Raw genomic sequence first — 15,132 nt, 5'->3', positions numbered from 1 at the left:
ACCATGTGATGGCTACGAAAATGCCCATTACAAACCAAATGCCCATTACAAACCAAAAATAAGCATCTTTAAATGTACTGAAAATTTAAGAAAGTTCTCAGCTATGAGGCACAGTCCAAGCAACTTGGGATAGTCACCTGTGTGACTTTAAAGGCTCATTCCTGGAAGATCAGTTCAAAGTAAATGAATTTCTGAAATGGAGATATCACCATGCCATGACAAGCTATTCCTGGCAGAGGTTTCATAAGTTCCTTGCTTTTACTTGATGTTTTCTGATAAAGTCTTTGGCACCATTCCCCTTACTGTTGGTTTCTCTTTGCCCCGTGACTCTGGTTTCCTATGAAACTTGAAGCTGGATGCACCCTAAAGTCAGTTTTAGCTATGTTTAGCTAAAAGAGTTCCCTCTGGTTCCCCATCCATTGGGCTGCCAGTGTCATGCACATTTTTTGGGGTGGGGCAGGAGAGACAGACAGATGTCAGGGTATCCTTGGCCCTACAAGCTGCCCAGGGATACAGGAATGATGGCCATCCTCTTCTGACCGGGTATAGACCCTCTGCCAATGTCCTGGTTCATCTCCAAAGCTATGCCATCTCATCAACTCGGTGGTTATATGGCATACAAACTGTATGGGTGGAAACAGCAAGGTGTACTGGCCAAAGAGAGGACATGGGAGAGGGGGTATCTTGGTTTGGGAGTACCCTTTTATAGGTGTGTGTCTCTACATTGATGTCACTTGCCTGGTTAGATGAGTAGCTGTGTGTGCTCTTTTGGTTCAGAAGCTGTATTAAGAGAACATGATCATGTAAAGGCTTTCATGAGGAGATTCAATGTTTTTTAAAGGTGTTTACTGCTGGCTGGTTCTGGGGAAAAGGTGTTACTTGGGGAGTGGTGTTTGGAAAGGCTCATTTAAATGCTGCCTGTGTTTGCCTCAGCATGCTGCCCTTTGTTCATGGCTTTGGGACACCCAAGATAATTTAGGGGGAGACAACAGTAACACTTTTTTGTTCTCACCAGCGTAAAGTGCATCAGTGGAACTGGTATCTGAGGAAAGCCTGTCATTTTTACATTTATCATCTCCCATAGCACAACCCCAAGAAGAACTTCTTGTCCCTATTGACAGGCTGGCTGCCCATGTCATGTGCTTGTGTGGTGCTGAGTTTTGCTGACTGTGAGTCAGGTCTGCAGGACCCCCCCTGAAAGACAGAGCTTTAGATCAGATAGTCAGAAAATAGCAAAAGGCACCGCAGGCCATGCTCATAGACCTTGAGTTCATCCTGCTCCTTGCAAGCCTGTAGATTGGTTCTCCCTGTGAGACTACAGCCTGCTATTTGAGCTGCAATGGCCCTGAAAAGTAAAGGGTAAAATGAGAGATCCTGAGACTGGAGAAGGTCTGCAGGTGTGCTTAAGTTTCATTGTCTTTGAGTGTTGGCTTGAAGGTCCCATTCCTCTGAGGATGTTGCAATGTGCTCTCCTATGCCAGTCCCAAGTGGACCTGCCCATCTGCTCTCATGCTTTCCCATACTGCATAGCCCAACTAGCTCCATAGCCCAGCTAGCTCAAACATAAATCACTACTTAAGTGTAATCAGGAATTTGCAGCTGGAACAGAAAGGTCCACAAATATGGCCAGCCAGAGTGTGTGCTCCAAACCCGGGACCACAGGCTGCCCAAGTGAGTGTGCACCTGTGACAGGCTGGTGTAGCAGCACTGAGCTGTGTTCTCCACCCAACACCTCCACCTTCTGGAGGAGCTGCATTTGCCTGTTCTGCTGCTATCAATTTTATATAGGGAATTCTCCATGTTTCCCATCAGTCCAAACCCAGTGCCATGCAGACTGGCTAGGTTCAACGTCTTCAACAGCAAAGTTCAGTGAGATTCAAAATGAAGAAGAGAAAAAGAAAAAAAAAAAAAAAAAAAAAAAAAAAGGAGGAAAAAAGAAAAAGAAGAAAGAAAAAAAAAATCAATGAGATAGTACTGTTTTTAGAGCATGTTCATATTTCTGACTTGGGTTTAAATCTTGTCTTCTAGTGGTGAGGGACCACCAGAAGAGACAACTCCAACTGGAGTAATAAAGGCCTTCAGAAGATGTATGATGACTCTTGGGCTGGATCATTTTTCCCATTCTCTCTGGGTTTGTCCTTGTAGCTGCCAAGAAAAAAAAAAAAAAAAAGCTAATACACAGCATGCAAGCAGTATCTCAGCAATGAGCAAAGCACCCTTAAAATATATATTTTTTTCCCAAAACTCTGGCAAGGGACTAGTTGCAAAGAGAAACTGAGCACAAGCAAGGCTTTCTCTGCTGTGGAGGGCTTGTTGGGCTAAGCCTCAGCAGGGCCTGGAGCCAGCCTGCCAGGGATGGCCAGGCTCCCTGCTTCCACGTGCTTTGTACCAGAAGCATTTCATGACCAGGCCATAACCACATCAGAAGGCTGATGAATGAGACGGCAGTGGTTTTCATGGGCAGGGCTCAGCCCCACCTTCGTGGGCTTTGTTTATCAACTTCTATATGCCAACATTTGAAACAAAGCCCTCAAAAACAGATATGGAGACTTGCGGTGGGAGGTCAACAGAAATTACTTCCAGCGCAGAAAGCTGGCAATAAGGTAAAAAAAAAAAAACATCTGCACCAAGTGCAGATCCCCACCCCGGGGGATTTCCTTTACAAACACTGTGTACACCATGAAACATAGCTCCACTGTGAGTGAACCTTCCCCAGTTCACATGCCATGGCTGCTCAGAGGAAGGCATAACACCAGCAAACATGTTTGCTCCATGTCTGGAAATTGGGACACCCAACCCGACGAGTCAATCTGCCCACTACCAGCCCCAGCATTCGAGGCCTACATAAGGTGATACAGGTGGTAGACACTAAAGTGCAGAGCTTTATTTCTCAGCTTCAGAAATGAAGGCTCTAATTTTGCTCATGTGAGCAGGAATGTGACTTGAACGACCAGGCTTTGGCCCCAGCCTTAGGCAGCTTTGTGCTTTCAGCTGTAAAATCAAAGGGAGGGGAAGTGGTGGTGGAAATCAGGCCAGATTTTCTGAAAGGCCAAAAGGGAATCTGGGACAAAGGAAGCTGTTTAATTCCTTTGGCTTCCTTAAGCTTTTGACCAGTGGATAAACAAATGTAACTACATAACATCAGCTGCATGCAATTAAATTTATTGCTTATATTTGCAGATGTCTAGAAAGATTCCTGTATATACACGGCTAAGTGTTGTGAGAGATAGGGGATTACAGAGCTACATGGGGACAGTCATGTTGTGTGTCAGGTCATGGTCAGTGCCGTCCAGAAAGCTGCAGCACCTTGAAAGGTACTGGGCTCTCTCAGGGAATTTGAGTTTGCACTTCTAACACAGCCTTTGAAAGAGGCTGTCATTCGAGCTGGCTCAGATACCATGCAGGAAATAAAAATATCAGTACACAACTGGACTAATATGAAATAACATCTGACTCTTCCTGACTGTGACTAAACTTGGCTGTTTTGGATGGAACTTATTTCCGCTCCTGTCAGCTGGAGGGGCAGCAGGTCATTTCTCTCTTGACCATCCCAAAGGACCAAGAGAAGTAGCAGCACCTCAAAGACAGGGGAAAAAGTCTGACATCTGGTCTGCTGCCAACAGACAATGTGCTGTTACAGCACAGAGGAATATGAAGCTTGGAAGGGGATGCTGAGAAGCAAAGTGTGTACCTCTTTCTGCAGACACTCTTAGCTCAAGCAAAATATGAGCCTTGGTAACAGTATATATGTTGCGGAGGGCAGAGGATATATCATGAAAATGAAAATTATGTGAGATAATGCATTGCTTGTAATAATACATTACATATATTTATATAAAAAGCAGAATTATGTATGTTAAATATACTGAATATGACACAATAAATACATATTCCATTTATTTTTATATATTATTATACTATTCATAATTTGTAATGTTTATGATATAGACTACTATATATAGTACATTGGTTATAATAAAGTTCTCCAGCCCATACTAGAAACAAACCAAACCAAACCAAACAACAACAACAAAAAAAACAGGTTGCTCAACAATTTTCTTCCAATTCACACCAATCTTCCCTGAAAGACTTTTGTTCACCATTGGCTAGTTGAAGAGTAATATTTATCCCAAACATTGTTTTTTTTCTTCTGATTTGTGACACTTCCATTATTTTTTTTTATGCATGCAGAAAGATCTTTTATAAAATGGCAAGGAGCAGAATTATCCTTTGGGAGGGCATAGGGTCACATTTGGAAAACAGAAGAGGCAGGATGCAGAGGTATGTCTGTAGTCCACGACAACATGATGCTCCCCTATGCACTGTGACACTGCTCCAAGTATTTCCTTGTGCTCAGGGTCAAGTGGTTCAGGATGTAGGAGGATTTACATTAGAAAATCTCTTTATCCCTGGTGTAGCTTTGGACTGAAAAATTGCCTTTGTCTAGAAATACCAGGGCTTCCATGAATGACAGGAAAACATGTATATGAAGCTAACACATTTATAATTGTTTAGGGGTACCAGTCACTTAAAGACTTCTATTTATATACTTATGTCTCTTTCAAGCTCAAAAATTTACCATTGGTTTAACTTTTCAGGCACATAGCTATTTATAGATTTTTGTCTCCTGGAAAATTAAGGAACTGTGCCAAAATACTTTGTAAGGGTAGGTGGTCCCTTGAGGAACCCAGAGGCATTACTAGGAATTTAACTGTCAGGAGCTTTATTTTTCATAATAAACATGGTGTGTGTTTTTGCTGTTTTTTTTTTTCTTTTCTTTTCTTTTCTTTTCTTTTCTTTTCTTTTCTTTTCTTTTCTTTTCTTTTCTTTTCTTTTCTTTTCTTTTCTTTTCTTTTCTTTTCTTTTCTTTTCTTTTCTTTTTTGTGTGTGTGTGTGTTTTTTTCTATTTTTTCTTTTTTTCTTTTACTACATGGTCTGTTCAGTGAGCAGAAACATACAAGGGTACCGAATAGAGGAATGGCAGTAAAGTGATGTGAGTGTGGCATGTTATGCAAGTATTTCTAAAGTTGTGCTTCAGGATCTCTAACAAGGATGATCTTCAATCCTTTTGCAAGTAAATAGTATTAAGTATAGTATAGAATTTGTTAATATATCCACACCCCAGGTTTTGACTCATGTTGCCAACTATTTCTTTGGTGAAGATGACAACAGGATGCTCTTACACCTCTGAAGACATTTCTGTCTTGTGAAATGTTAGCCCACTTACACGAACTCGATCTCCGTGTCTTCATCTTTCTCCCCCTGCACTCCAAAGAGACTCCTTGTTAGCTGTGCAATCAATACAAAACATAACTTCAGCACCCAGTAAATCTAGTTTATTGAAACATGGTTTTGACACAAGTGAGATATATCTATCTTTTAGATGCAAAACTATTCACTAATAAGGTGCATTTGGATAGACACAGACACAAACACATTGGTGAGATTAGGCTGAAGATAACCATCTCTAGTTATTTTCCATTCCCTTGTAGCATTTAAGGCGTACAGTATCTTGCCAGAGAGTCCAAGATTGTCACTTGTCCCTGCTCAGGGTTACTCCTGACAGGGGAAAAACACAAAAAAAGAGGCTGCCCTCTTTCCTTCTAATTATTTGCCCGCTATCTTTTTGCACAGGCTACCATCTTGATCCCACTGGCATTGCAGACCTTGTGTATTACTCTTTATTCCTTCAACAGCATGGGACCCAGCACTGCAGGAGTTCATATGGCTTCATTAGGTCAGCTCCAAGATGTGCCACTGGACCCATAAGCCAATCTGAGCTATTAAAATAAGGATTTGGAAAACGAACATTGGTGAAAACTTCATGATAAAACTTTGTGCTTACGTCAAAGGCAGCATAAAATGACTAAAACAGATTGACTCTTTAATTGAACATAACCCTTAGATAGCCAAGAAAAACAAGATTTTCTTAAAGCTATGTCAAGTACTTTTCCACCTGACCAGCAATGACATGTTTTCTGCAAATTTTAGACAGAGCTGAAAATAGCTAGTTGCAGTTATTTTTGCTTGGGAGTAATAATGTTCAGTTTACCAAGAACTTTCTCCAACAAGGTTTAGAGCATTGAGAAAGCACTTTCACTGGCAGAAACCTTCCTTTGGGAGGATTTCACAGGAAGAGAAGGCTTTCAGCCTTGTCTGCAAGTTTTCATGAGACAGTTGCTTTCCTGGGAAACATGACAAGCCATTACAAACCTTTTTGTTGTTGTTGTTGTTTTAATTATTATTTTAAAAATGAAGTACAATTAAAAATAAATCTCAATGCAGTCAGAGTTTGGACCCTGTTTTCACTTAATTGCAACTGGTCTGATTAAAAGGAAATGTGCTAGAAATTGTTCACGGACTTAAAAATGCAGACAGCCATTTCATGAGATTTCCCAAAGTGCGCATAGGAGTAACTCGTCATTGCCTAAATAATTTTAGTTTGCTTCTGGATCCCTACATGGGGATGAGCTGCCAAACCTGCAGCCCTCCAGCTCCATGCCAGCCCATGTCTTGCCCTCACTGCCAATAGTCATAATTCATAGCATCCCAGTACCCACACTGTTTGCTGGAAACCGTAATCTCACTTGATAATCAGTGAAATGTTAAACAAAATACCTCAGTGGCCAGCTCAGAGAGGAAAATTTGGAAGTGGTAATGCCTGCTAAACAGGCTGTGCCAGCACTGGGTCCCATTTGGTTCTTTGCCTTATTTACAAAGTCAGCTTCAGCAGAAAGTATTAGTGATACTTTACATTTCTAGTATGTGTAAACCTTTGGCCAGTGTTTGTAAAGAGACCTTGCAGGGGAGTGTAAAGCTGTTGGGTGACACAGCACCTGAGACAGGCACCTCTACACACGCAGGGAAATGGAGAGCAAAGAGACACTAAGATACTCAGGTGAGTGTGTTCCCTTTAAATCACTGGTTGGATATAATGAAATTAAATAAATGGACTCTAGTAGCAAGGCACATTCCTTTCCTTCCCTTGTCATGGGGAAAGTGGACACTAGATCTGCATCTACAGCGCTCAACAGACGTGGACGAGGGATCATGCCCAGGCACCTAACCTCTGACCAGACACACCGCAGAGCTCCTGCCTTGGTTTTGGCCAACCCCGTGAGGTCTTTCCCAGACACATGTGGTCCAGAGAGGCCTGGCATGGAGCAGCGTGGCTACAGGGTGGCCAGCGTCATGCAGCCTCTTTCATTTAATAGCATGGACTCAGTCTAGATGCTCCAGCAGGAATGTGCGTGTGTGATTTTGCAGTTCTGCCCCAGCTACCTGCGGTATAAACTTCTGATTCTCGCTTTGAAATTTTCAGCAGCAAAGTAGTAGAGCACAGGGTCGAGGCAGCTGTTCATGGCAGCAAGGCAGAGCGTGACCACCAGTGCTTTGTGCACGGACAGGTTGTTCTGGCTCCAGCTGCCAAGCATCAGGTGGACTGTCCGCAGTACGTGGTAGGGCAGGAAACACAGGAGGAAGAGGATGAGAGTGATGATGATGGTTGACAGTGCCTTCTTGTGAGAGACCGTCCTCCTGCGCTGAGGAGTCCTGGACTTGAGCAGTGCCCTGATAGCAAAGACATAGCAGATGATAATCGTGCAAAAGGGCAGGGTGAAGCCCACAACGAGGACAACGCTGTTCAGCATGAGGAGAATATCTGTGCTTTCAGGGTGGAGGTCCAAGCATTTCTCTTGTTTATCGTACCCAGCAATTTGTTTGCAAAACAGAGGGCTGGAGGCTGCCAGAACAAAGACCCATATCATTGCGCAGGTTATCTTGGCATACTTCATGTTGGTTACTTTCCAGCGCTTGAACGGGTAGACAATGGCAGTGAAACGAACCACGCTGAGCACGGTGAGAAAGTAAATGCTGCAATACATGTTCACGTACAAGGCGTAAGTCATAATCCTGCAGGCAATATCGCCAAATATCCAATGCGATCCCAGCAGGTAATAGGAGGCCCGAAAGGGCAAAGTGCTCACAAACATGAGATCTGAAACAGCCAGGTTCTGCATGTAAATGTTTACTGAGGTCTTCCTCTGGGAAGGCTGGAAGAAAACGTATATGGAGAGGCTATTTCCGACAGTACCCAGGAAGAAGATAAAGAGGTACATGACCGGATAAATGGCTTGCTTGAAGGCATCAATGGTACTGTTGAATGAGCTGTTATCTGAGTTGTTGTATAGCACCATCTCGGAAATATTCATAGTCCGGAGTAGTCTCTGCCTTCCTGCCAAAGTAGAAAGAAGTGGAGTCAGTGCAGGGTTGCAGCTCTGCAGGGAGTTCAGTGCTGGGGTGGTTTCACAGGGCAGAAGTTACAAAATTCAGTGGAAAATAAAGGTTCCTTAATGAGTAATCACTTGTGATACTCCTGTAAATGATCTCAAGATATAAAGCACCAAGTAAGCTCTAAATGGTTTCAGTATTACAGCATCTGTTTGTTATCTCAAACTATGAAAATGCTGGCTCTTAAAGGTGAATGTTATGCCCACATCTGATGGCAAATCCCTGATCTTCTCTATCTCTATGCAAAATAACCCAATTTACCACCAGCCATTTTGTAGCACGGAGGTTTTGGGTCTCCAGTTACCTCCCAAGGAAACATCAAAAGAGAAATCACTGTCCGCTGGTAAGTTTGTGCTTCAAATTAGGACAAAAAGTCAAAATTTGTCTAGTTCCAATTTGACAATAATTTGTCATATTTTTCTGTTATGTTATCTGCTGTTGAAAGTGTGTCACTGGGCTTTCCAATGAATAGCAATACCAAGGGCATGTTGACATACTTCGATATGTGTCAATTACGGATGTTTCAACCTGAAACACTGAGTAAATGTTGTACTAGTCATGCACGGTTCCTTTTTTAACTCCCTCCTCCTTATTTCTTCTTTCCTCTAATTGGTTTCCAAGGTCTCTTTTTTTGTGGGGCCTTTGCTTCATTTACTGCTTTTTCAACCTTTTTTTGTGCTCATTTCCTCTAAATCAGACACTCATCTATGCACACTTCCAGGACTGCCTGCATTAGCAGTCCTAATGAAAATGGCCTGCAAAAAAGCAGGCTGTGTTCATAGAGAGTGACATTTTCCCCCTCCATGAGGCTGTATTTCAATCAAATCAAAATCTCTGATCACTAAACCACTCTAAATAATATATATTTCTCATTAGAGGCTATTTCCTTGCTAAACTCCTCATTTCTTCTCTCAGCAAACCTGCAGCTAGGAGTATTTGAAAATGAAGTCTCTAGCCTTGTTTCTTGTTTAACAGTGGGACAGCAATCTCCTCTCGGCATCTACCAGCACATCCCAGAAATGAAGCTCTGGAATTTTGTATCCTAAAAAAGAGAATTACATGAGATTTCCAACTGCATGAAGAAGGACGTTTTAATTTGCTCCAGAGGGAGTGATAATGGGCTGATGGCACATGATTGTGGGTTGCATTTTAATTCGGACTTCACAGGCTTCATGCTTTTAAATGAAATTACTTGCACTCTTGGAATGTCCCTAGGGGGAAGAGTGGGCTCTAGACTTGGGAGCCCTTGTCTGCCACTTGCCCACTAGAGTACTGGCAATGCTGCTGTGAATGGGAGGTGATTTGGGAACCCTTAGCCTTTTCCCATGGTGTGGGAGCCTGTGCTATATTGAGGGCAGCCCACGACATCTCCAGGGCTGTGTCTGGATCCCTTAATATAGCAACCAGATATGCCCTAGCAGTCACCTTTTATTGGCTCCACTGTGAGATGGAGCATGGGAAATGGGACCTCTCCAGCCTGGGCTCCTGTGGAGCAGGGCTTACCCACGCCGTGGCGAGATGGGACGGTGGCAGCTCAGGGAATGAGGACATTGACTCACAGTGAATTTGTGTCCATCCCTGCAGTGCCTGCAATCGTCCCTTCAGAAAACAAAGGCAATACCTAGGAAGGTCAGGAGCACTGAAGACTGGAACTGGGCAAACTGAATATTAGTGCCCAGCAAAGCTTCTGGAAACAAGTGCTCATAGAGGAAATCTCATCTGAGAGCCTCTTCCACAGCGGAAGGGATAGACAAGGTACAGTCCCTATCAAATCTTTCGCAGTCTGAGGAGTTTTGAATGATTTTGGTTCTCTGTACAAGTTACATACCGACACCAGTTTTCTGTGTGGGATCAGGAACCAGCTTTTATCCTAATGGAAGCTGGTCCCATCTTGCAGGGAAACATTGCATCCCTAGGTACTGCAAAGGGAAGAGACCTTTTGATTGTACTTTACTATGACTCAAGCATCTGTGCCTTTAGAAACCTCAAAACACAACAGAATATCTGTCAGTGAAGAAACCTGCCACTCGTAGAAGCATCCCTGTTGTGTGGGCCACCAGGCCCTTCTGTGAGATAAAAGAGTAGAATGAGGAAGAACTTGGAGTACGGTCAAATTCAAAGCCCTGCTCAGCACCACAAGTAATGAAAGTCCTGTTGATGAAAAGCCCTTGGGTACCTCTGCTCTGGGGAAATCACTATGGGCACCACAGGCACAGAGCCTGAGTCATCACTGGTCAAGCTCTTCAGGTGAGGTTATCCATCTAACAACTACCATTACAGCTATTTTGTGCTCCTTACCTCTCCTGCCATCTGAAGACTTTCAAGAAACCAGATCTGTATGTGTAATTGAGGAAACTCAGCATCCTTGCACCTGGCAAGAGAGCCAGTACTCAGACCCCTCTCTAAATTACACAAGTAAAACCTTAAGGTGTTACAGGCTGCCTATGAGCAAAAGACTGGGGACCGGTAACCTGAAATGTGTTAACCACCATGGTGCCTGCCCTCTGCAAAGGGCCAGGAATGACCCTTGCAATTTTCATATGCAGATGATCCTATTAATTGTGTTTTAACACACAGATCAGTGTCAAACAGAAGATGTGCAGTGAAAGATGTATTCCATGCAGGACTATCTCAAGCAACCACAGAGGAGAAGGAGAAAATTTTAATTCCCTCCTTGAAGCCAAGAGCCATTCACCAGTCAGCTAAGGCCAGGAGATGCCTCCTTGGTACACAGAAAGAATGACATGTCTAAGAAAAGGCAACAAACTTTTTCACTGAGAGCATCCAGACTGTCTCCTGGGTCAGGAACAAACAGCAGGGGTTTCAGGTAAGAGACTATAGGGTCCCCAAAAAGACTTCCAAAGGGAGATTGATGGTACAATCTAACATCCTTCTGAATGAAAAAAAGAGGGAGAGAAAAGGACAGTCTGCAATGGGAGTCTTTCTTCAGTGGTGCTGGAAGAATTATATGATTGAAACTCCCTGGGGGGAATTTTTTTCTATATGCGATTTTCTACCAAGAAGAAGGAGCTGATGCACATCCCAAAGCTCTACCTTGGCAGGAAAGGGAGCACATCCACGGATCAAGGAAAAGGAACTCTTTTCTGAAGTAACTGCTGCATATGTAGATTAGATGTTGAGTTTGGAAAGTCTTATTTTTTTAATTTCTTCTCCTCCAAGGAGTCTTCTAGAAACATTTACAGCTTGATTATTATGGATATCATAAAGGAATATTGACCTTTTATTGTAAATTATATACATAATAAATTATATATTCATTATTAATTAAAATGCTGCCTTTTATTTTAGCCTGGCTTGAGTGTGATTTAAGATTATGTGGCAATAAGAAAGTGAATCTAACAGTCTCAAGAAAAATATGGATACACAAACCAGGTGGGGAATTGATAGAGCAAAAGAAGGAGGAGACTAATCTTGACTGAAGGAGATACTAAACTAATAAAAGAGTCCCAAAACTATCAGATTTTAAGCTGGGGATGCAGGTAGCAGTCTGCACAGACTTGGAGTGTTTCAGCTCATGGGTGACACAGTGGAGAGGAAAGATCTGGGATGTAAGGAAATGAGGGATCTTTGCGGATAAAGGCAAGCTGTACAGAAAGGACAGGCTGCTCCGTACCCTGAGTGGAGCCAGTGTGCTGGCACTGCAGACTGAAAGGTTTGCAGAGGAGTAATTGATTAGAAGCAACAGGAGAGCTGACGGGCATGGGAGAGAGCAAGTGGGCTGGACTGACAAGAGCTGCAAGAGCAGTGCTGCTGACATCCAGCATGCTGCTGAAAAGGCCAGGAGGGAAAAAGCAAATAAAATAAAATAAAATAAAATAATCTGTAAAGCACAGGTGCAATAACAGCAATAACCAGGGAAGGCAAATCCAACTGCCCATAAAGGCTGGTGCGTGCTATATTGAGGGAATAAGAAAAAGCAAACCTTACATGTAATTCTGCCCCAAAGCTCAAAGCCTGGGAGCTGGAAGGTTTGGCATGAAACAGCAGCCCTGGTGCAACAGGCACCTCAGAGACCTGCTGGGGAGAGGATAATCAACGGGAGCCTATGTTGCCATGCTACCAGCTTTATGGTAATGATAGTGTAGGATGTACAGGTGGAGGAGTGGCACTGTGCAGGAAGGACTGTGTAACTAGCAATAGCATAAAAATATTATTGCTACAGAGAAGCGCTACAAAGTCCTTGTGGGCAGACATCCCATCCTATGATAATAAAAATATAGTACTAGGACCACACTGCCAAGCTCCTCATCACAATGATGACAGTCATCAGAAAATGTTAAGCGAGATTAGAAAAGCTGAAAGCAGGAAGTATTAGCAGGGGATTTCAGATGCCTTTGTACAGATGTGATGCTGCATCAGAATAAGATACAGAGAGGGTATCTGTATGCAACAAATGCCCAGTTCCTAGGATAATTAGTCCCACAATCCACAATACAAGATGTTATTCTGCATTTGATCTTTAGTGCTGCATGGGTCCTAGTTAAAGCAGTTTTGGATGGAGGGAGCCCTGTACTAGCAATCACAGTAGAGCCTGGTTCAGCAGTGTACTGGGACAGGGGAGCAGTCCAGAACCAAGAATTCGACAGATGAAGGGGGGCATTTTATACTTGTATATGCATATTTATGCATTTACAGAGTTGGATTTGTCAAAGCTTTTGACAAAGCTCTGCACCAAATTTTTCTAAGTTGCCAGTATGTTCTCCGATGGACTGGAAGCTGGCTAAAGGGTAAGAAGCAAAGTGTAGGGCTTAACAAATCTGCAATGCGGTCCTATAGAGTTCAGTAGTCAGACCAGACTTGTGGAGGATTTTAAGAGTGAGGACTAAAAAATCTGGGTCTCTTCAGCACATACAGGAGGACACAGCCAAGGTCTGCAGACTTGAGGAGGTGGAGGATAGTATGGATGAATGCAACGTTATTCACAGGGTCCCACAGAATTACTGGGACTTGGGGTGCTCAGCAGGGCTGTTAGGAGCCTGCTTTCAAGCAGAGAGAAGAGGGTGTTCCTCCATGCAGCGAGGAGCAGGCAGCACTGGCAGCCTGGGCTCTCCCCAGTTCTAGTGGGAGGCTGCACCATGAGCAGACAGACAAGTCAGCCAGCATCTCAGCTGACAGTGGAAACAGTTTCTGTGGTTGCCCGGACAGAAGGACACGCTCCTTTGGGGAGATGTGATTGAGGGGACCACTGCTAAACGTATAAATGTGGAACTGAACTGAAAAAGACCAAGTAAAAGCTCAAAATCTGCTGCTTTGAGATCTACTACTGAGATCTCCATAATGCAGAGAACTACCAAAGAACATATTTTCAGTCAGATGTTCTGCATACGCAATGATGAATAAGGATTTCAGACTATTCATTCAAAAAATATATTTTTGCAATGCTAAGAGGTATATAGACCTGGTTGTATTACAGGCAAAAAAAGTGCTCTGTGAATCTATCACAGTATCCCTTTGTCTGCAGAAGACCCCAGACACCGTAGTCTCATCATATTCATTATCTGAATACATGTAGGAAGGCAGTTGTGGTATTGCCGCTATATATAGAAGCAACAGAAGTTCTAATATTTCTTAAAGTCATGTTGGCTTTCTTTCTAGTATTCACGTTGTGTTTCAGGAGCAGCATTACCAAGAATAAACATAACAGAATGTAATATTTGGAATTAACACTGAATTCAATTTGCCAAAACATGCGGCGTTTTATTAACCTTTCTACATGCAAGATTCTGACCTCTAGCTCTTTTTATTTTAAAAGCTGGCCATAAACTAAATATATATGTGTCATTTAGTTAAAAAAAAACAAAACAAAACAAAACAAAACAAAACAAAAAGACAAGACTTAATTAATCAGATCCACTACTTGACTGCTATCTTCCATCTGGAAACAGTCCTAGTTACACAATTATACTTTTCCTTGTTTCTGCCAAAGAAAATCCAGAAGCCCTGTGTTATCATAGAGAAATTTAGTTAACAAGCACAGCTACTAACAAATTCAAAGTTTACTGCAAGTGAGACAAAGGTCGTGTTTTAGTAGTTTGTATTTTAGTTATTGCAACCCTTTTTATCTACATCAGAAAAAGCAGACAAATCTTGTCTTACCTCAGCTCGTGTGCCTTCTGGTGTGCTCAGAATTTCCTTCTTCTGCTTGCTGTTGTTAACAACTTTCAGTTTTGTTAGTGGAAAGGAAAAAAAAAAAACTTAAAGCAAAATTGAAATGCTATTTATGTAGAAGCCACAGAAGGGCAATGGGTAGTAGGAAAGGGAAGTAAATCCTGATGAACGGACCTTATGGTTTCTTAAGAGAGAAATGTTCTCAGCTCAAGGAGTGGTGCTAGCAATCACATGGCAATGTTTCATATCTTTCACCCAATGGAAGAGGCCCTGCAGCTTACGTGGTATCTGGAAGCTCTCTGGATTTCTGTATTTGTCCCACTCTTAAATATATGCGCTTTTGGGAAATCAGGATTGCTTGAAGTATTGGAAGATGTTCCTGTATATGTTTCACATGGATGATTATAAGAGTAGTTCTTGGAATTATGGAGAGGCCATATACCCACTTTATCTCTCAGGCTTCTTATGCAGAAAGGTCACAATGAGCAAAACCATAAGCAGGCATCTAAGAGTTCATGAGAAATCAATTCAGCTCACAGTCTAAAGACAAGTTTATGGAGAAGAGGGACTAATTTTCCCTGAATGTAGATAAGAACTGAATACATCACTATTTTAGGCCATGAACAAGAGACTGGAGTGAATGACTTGCTGTCCCTTAACATTTCACCGCTTCTCGGTGGAGCTACAGTAACTGCACAGTTGGATGCTCCTGGA

General features: G+C 42.6%; 1 protein-coding gene across 1 annotated transcript; it reads right to left on the bottom strand.

Annotated features, from left to right (window-relative positions):
* Nucleotides 1-4,889: 4,889 nt before the first annotated feature.
* On the bottom strand, nt 4,890-14,559 carry CYSLTR2 (cysteinyl leukotriene receptor 2). The gene is made up of 2 exons (XM_032199496.1): nt 14,407-14,559; nt 4,890-8,233 (listed from the first exon to the last, which is right to left on the bottom strand). The coding sequence occupies exon 2, from the start codon at nt 8,208-8,210 to the stop codon at nt 7,278-7,280; it is 933 nt and encodes a 310-aa protein (XP_032055387.1). The 5' UTR covers nt 8,211-8,233; nt 14,407-14,559; the 3' UTR covers nt 4,890-7,277.
* Between the last annotated feature and the right edge of the window lie 573 nt (nt 14,560-15,132).

This window comes from Aythya fuligula, chromosome 1 (assembly GCF_009819795.1).
Source record: "Aythya fuligula isolate bAytFul2 chromosome 1, bAytFul2.pri, whole genome shotgun sequence".
NCBI lineage: Eukaryota > Metazoa > Chordata > Aves > Anseriformes > Anatidae > Aythya > Aythya fuligula.
The sequence above is the reverse complement of the archived record's forward strand: the minus strand, read 5'-3'. Positions and strand labels throughout refer to the sequence as shown.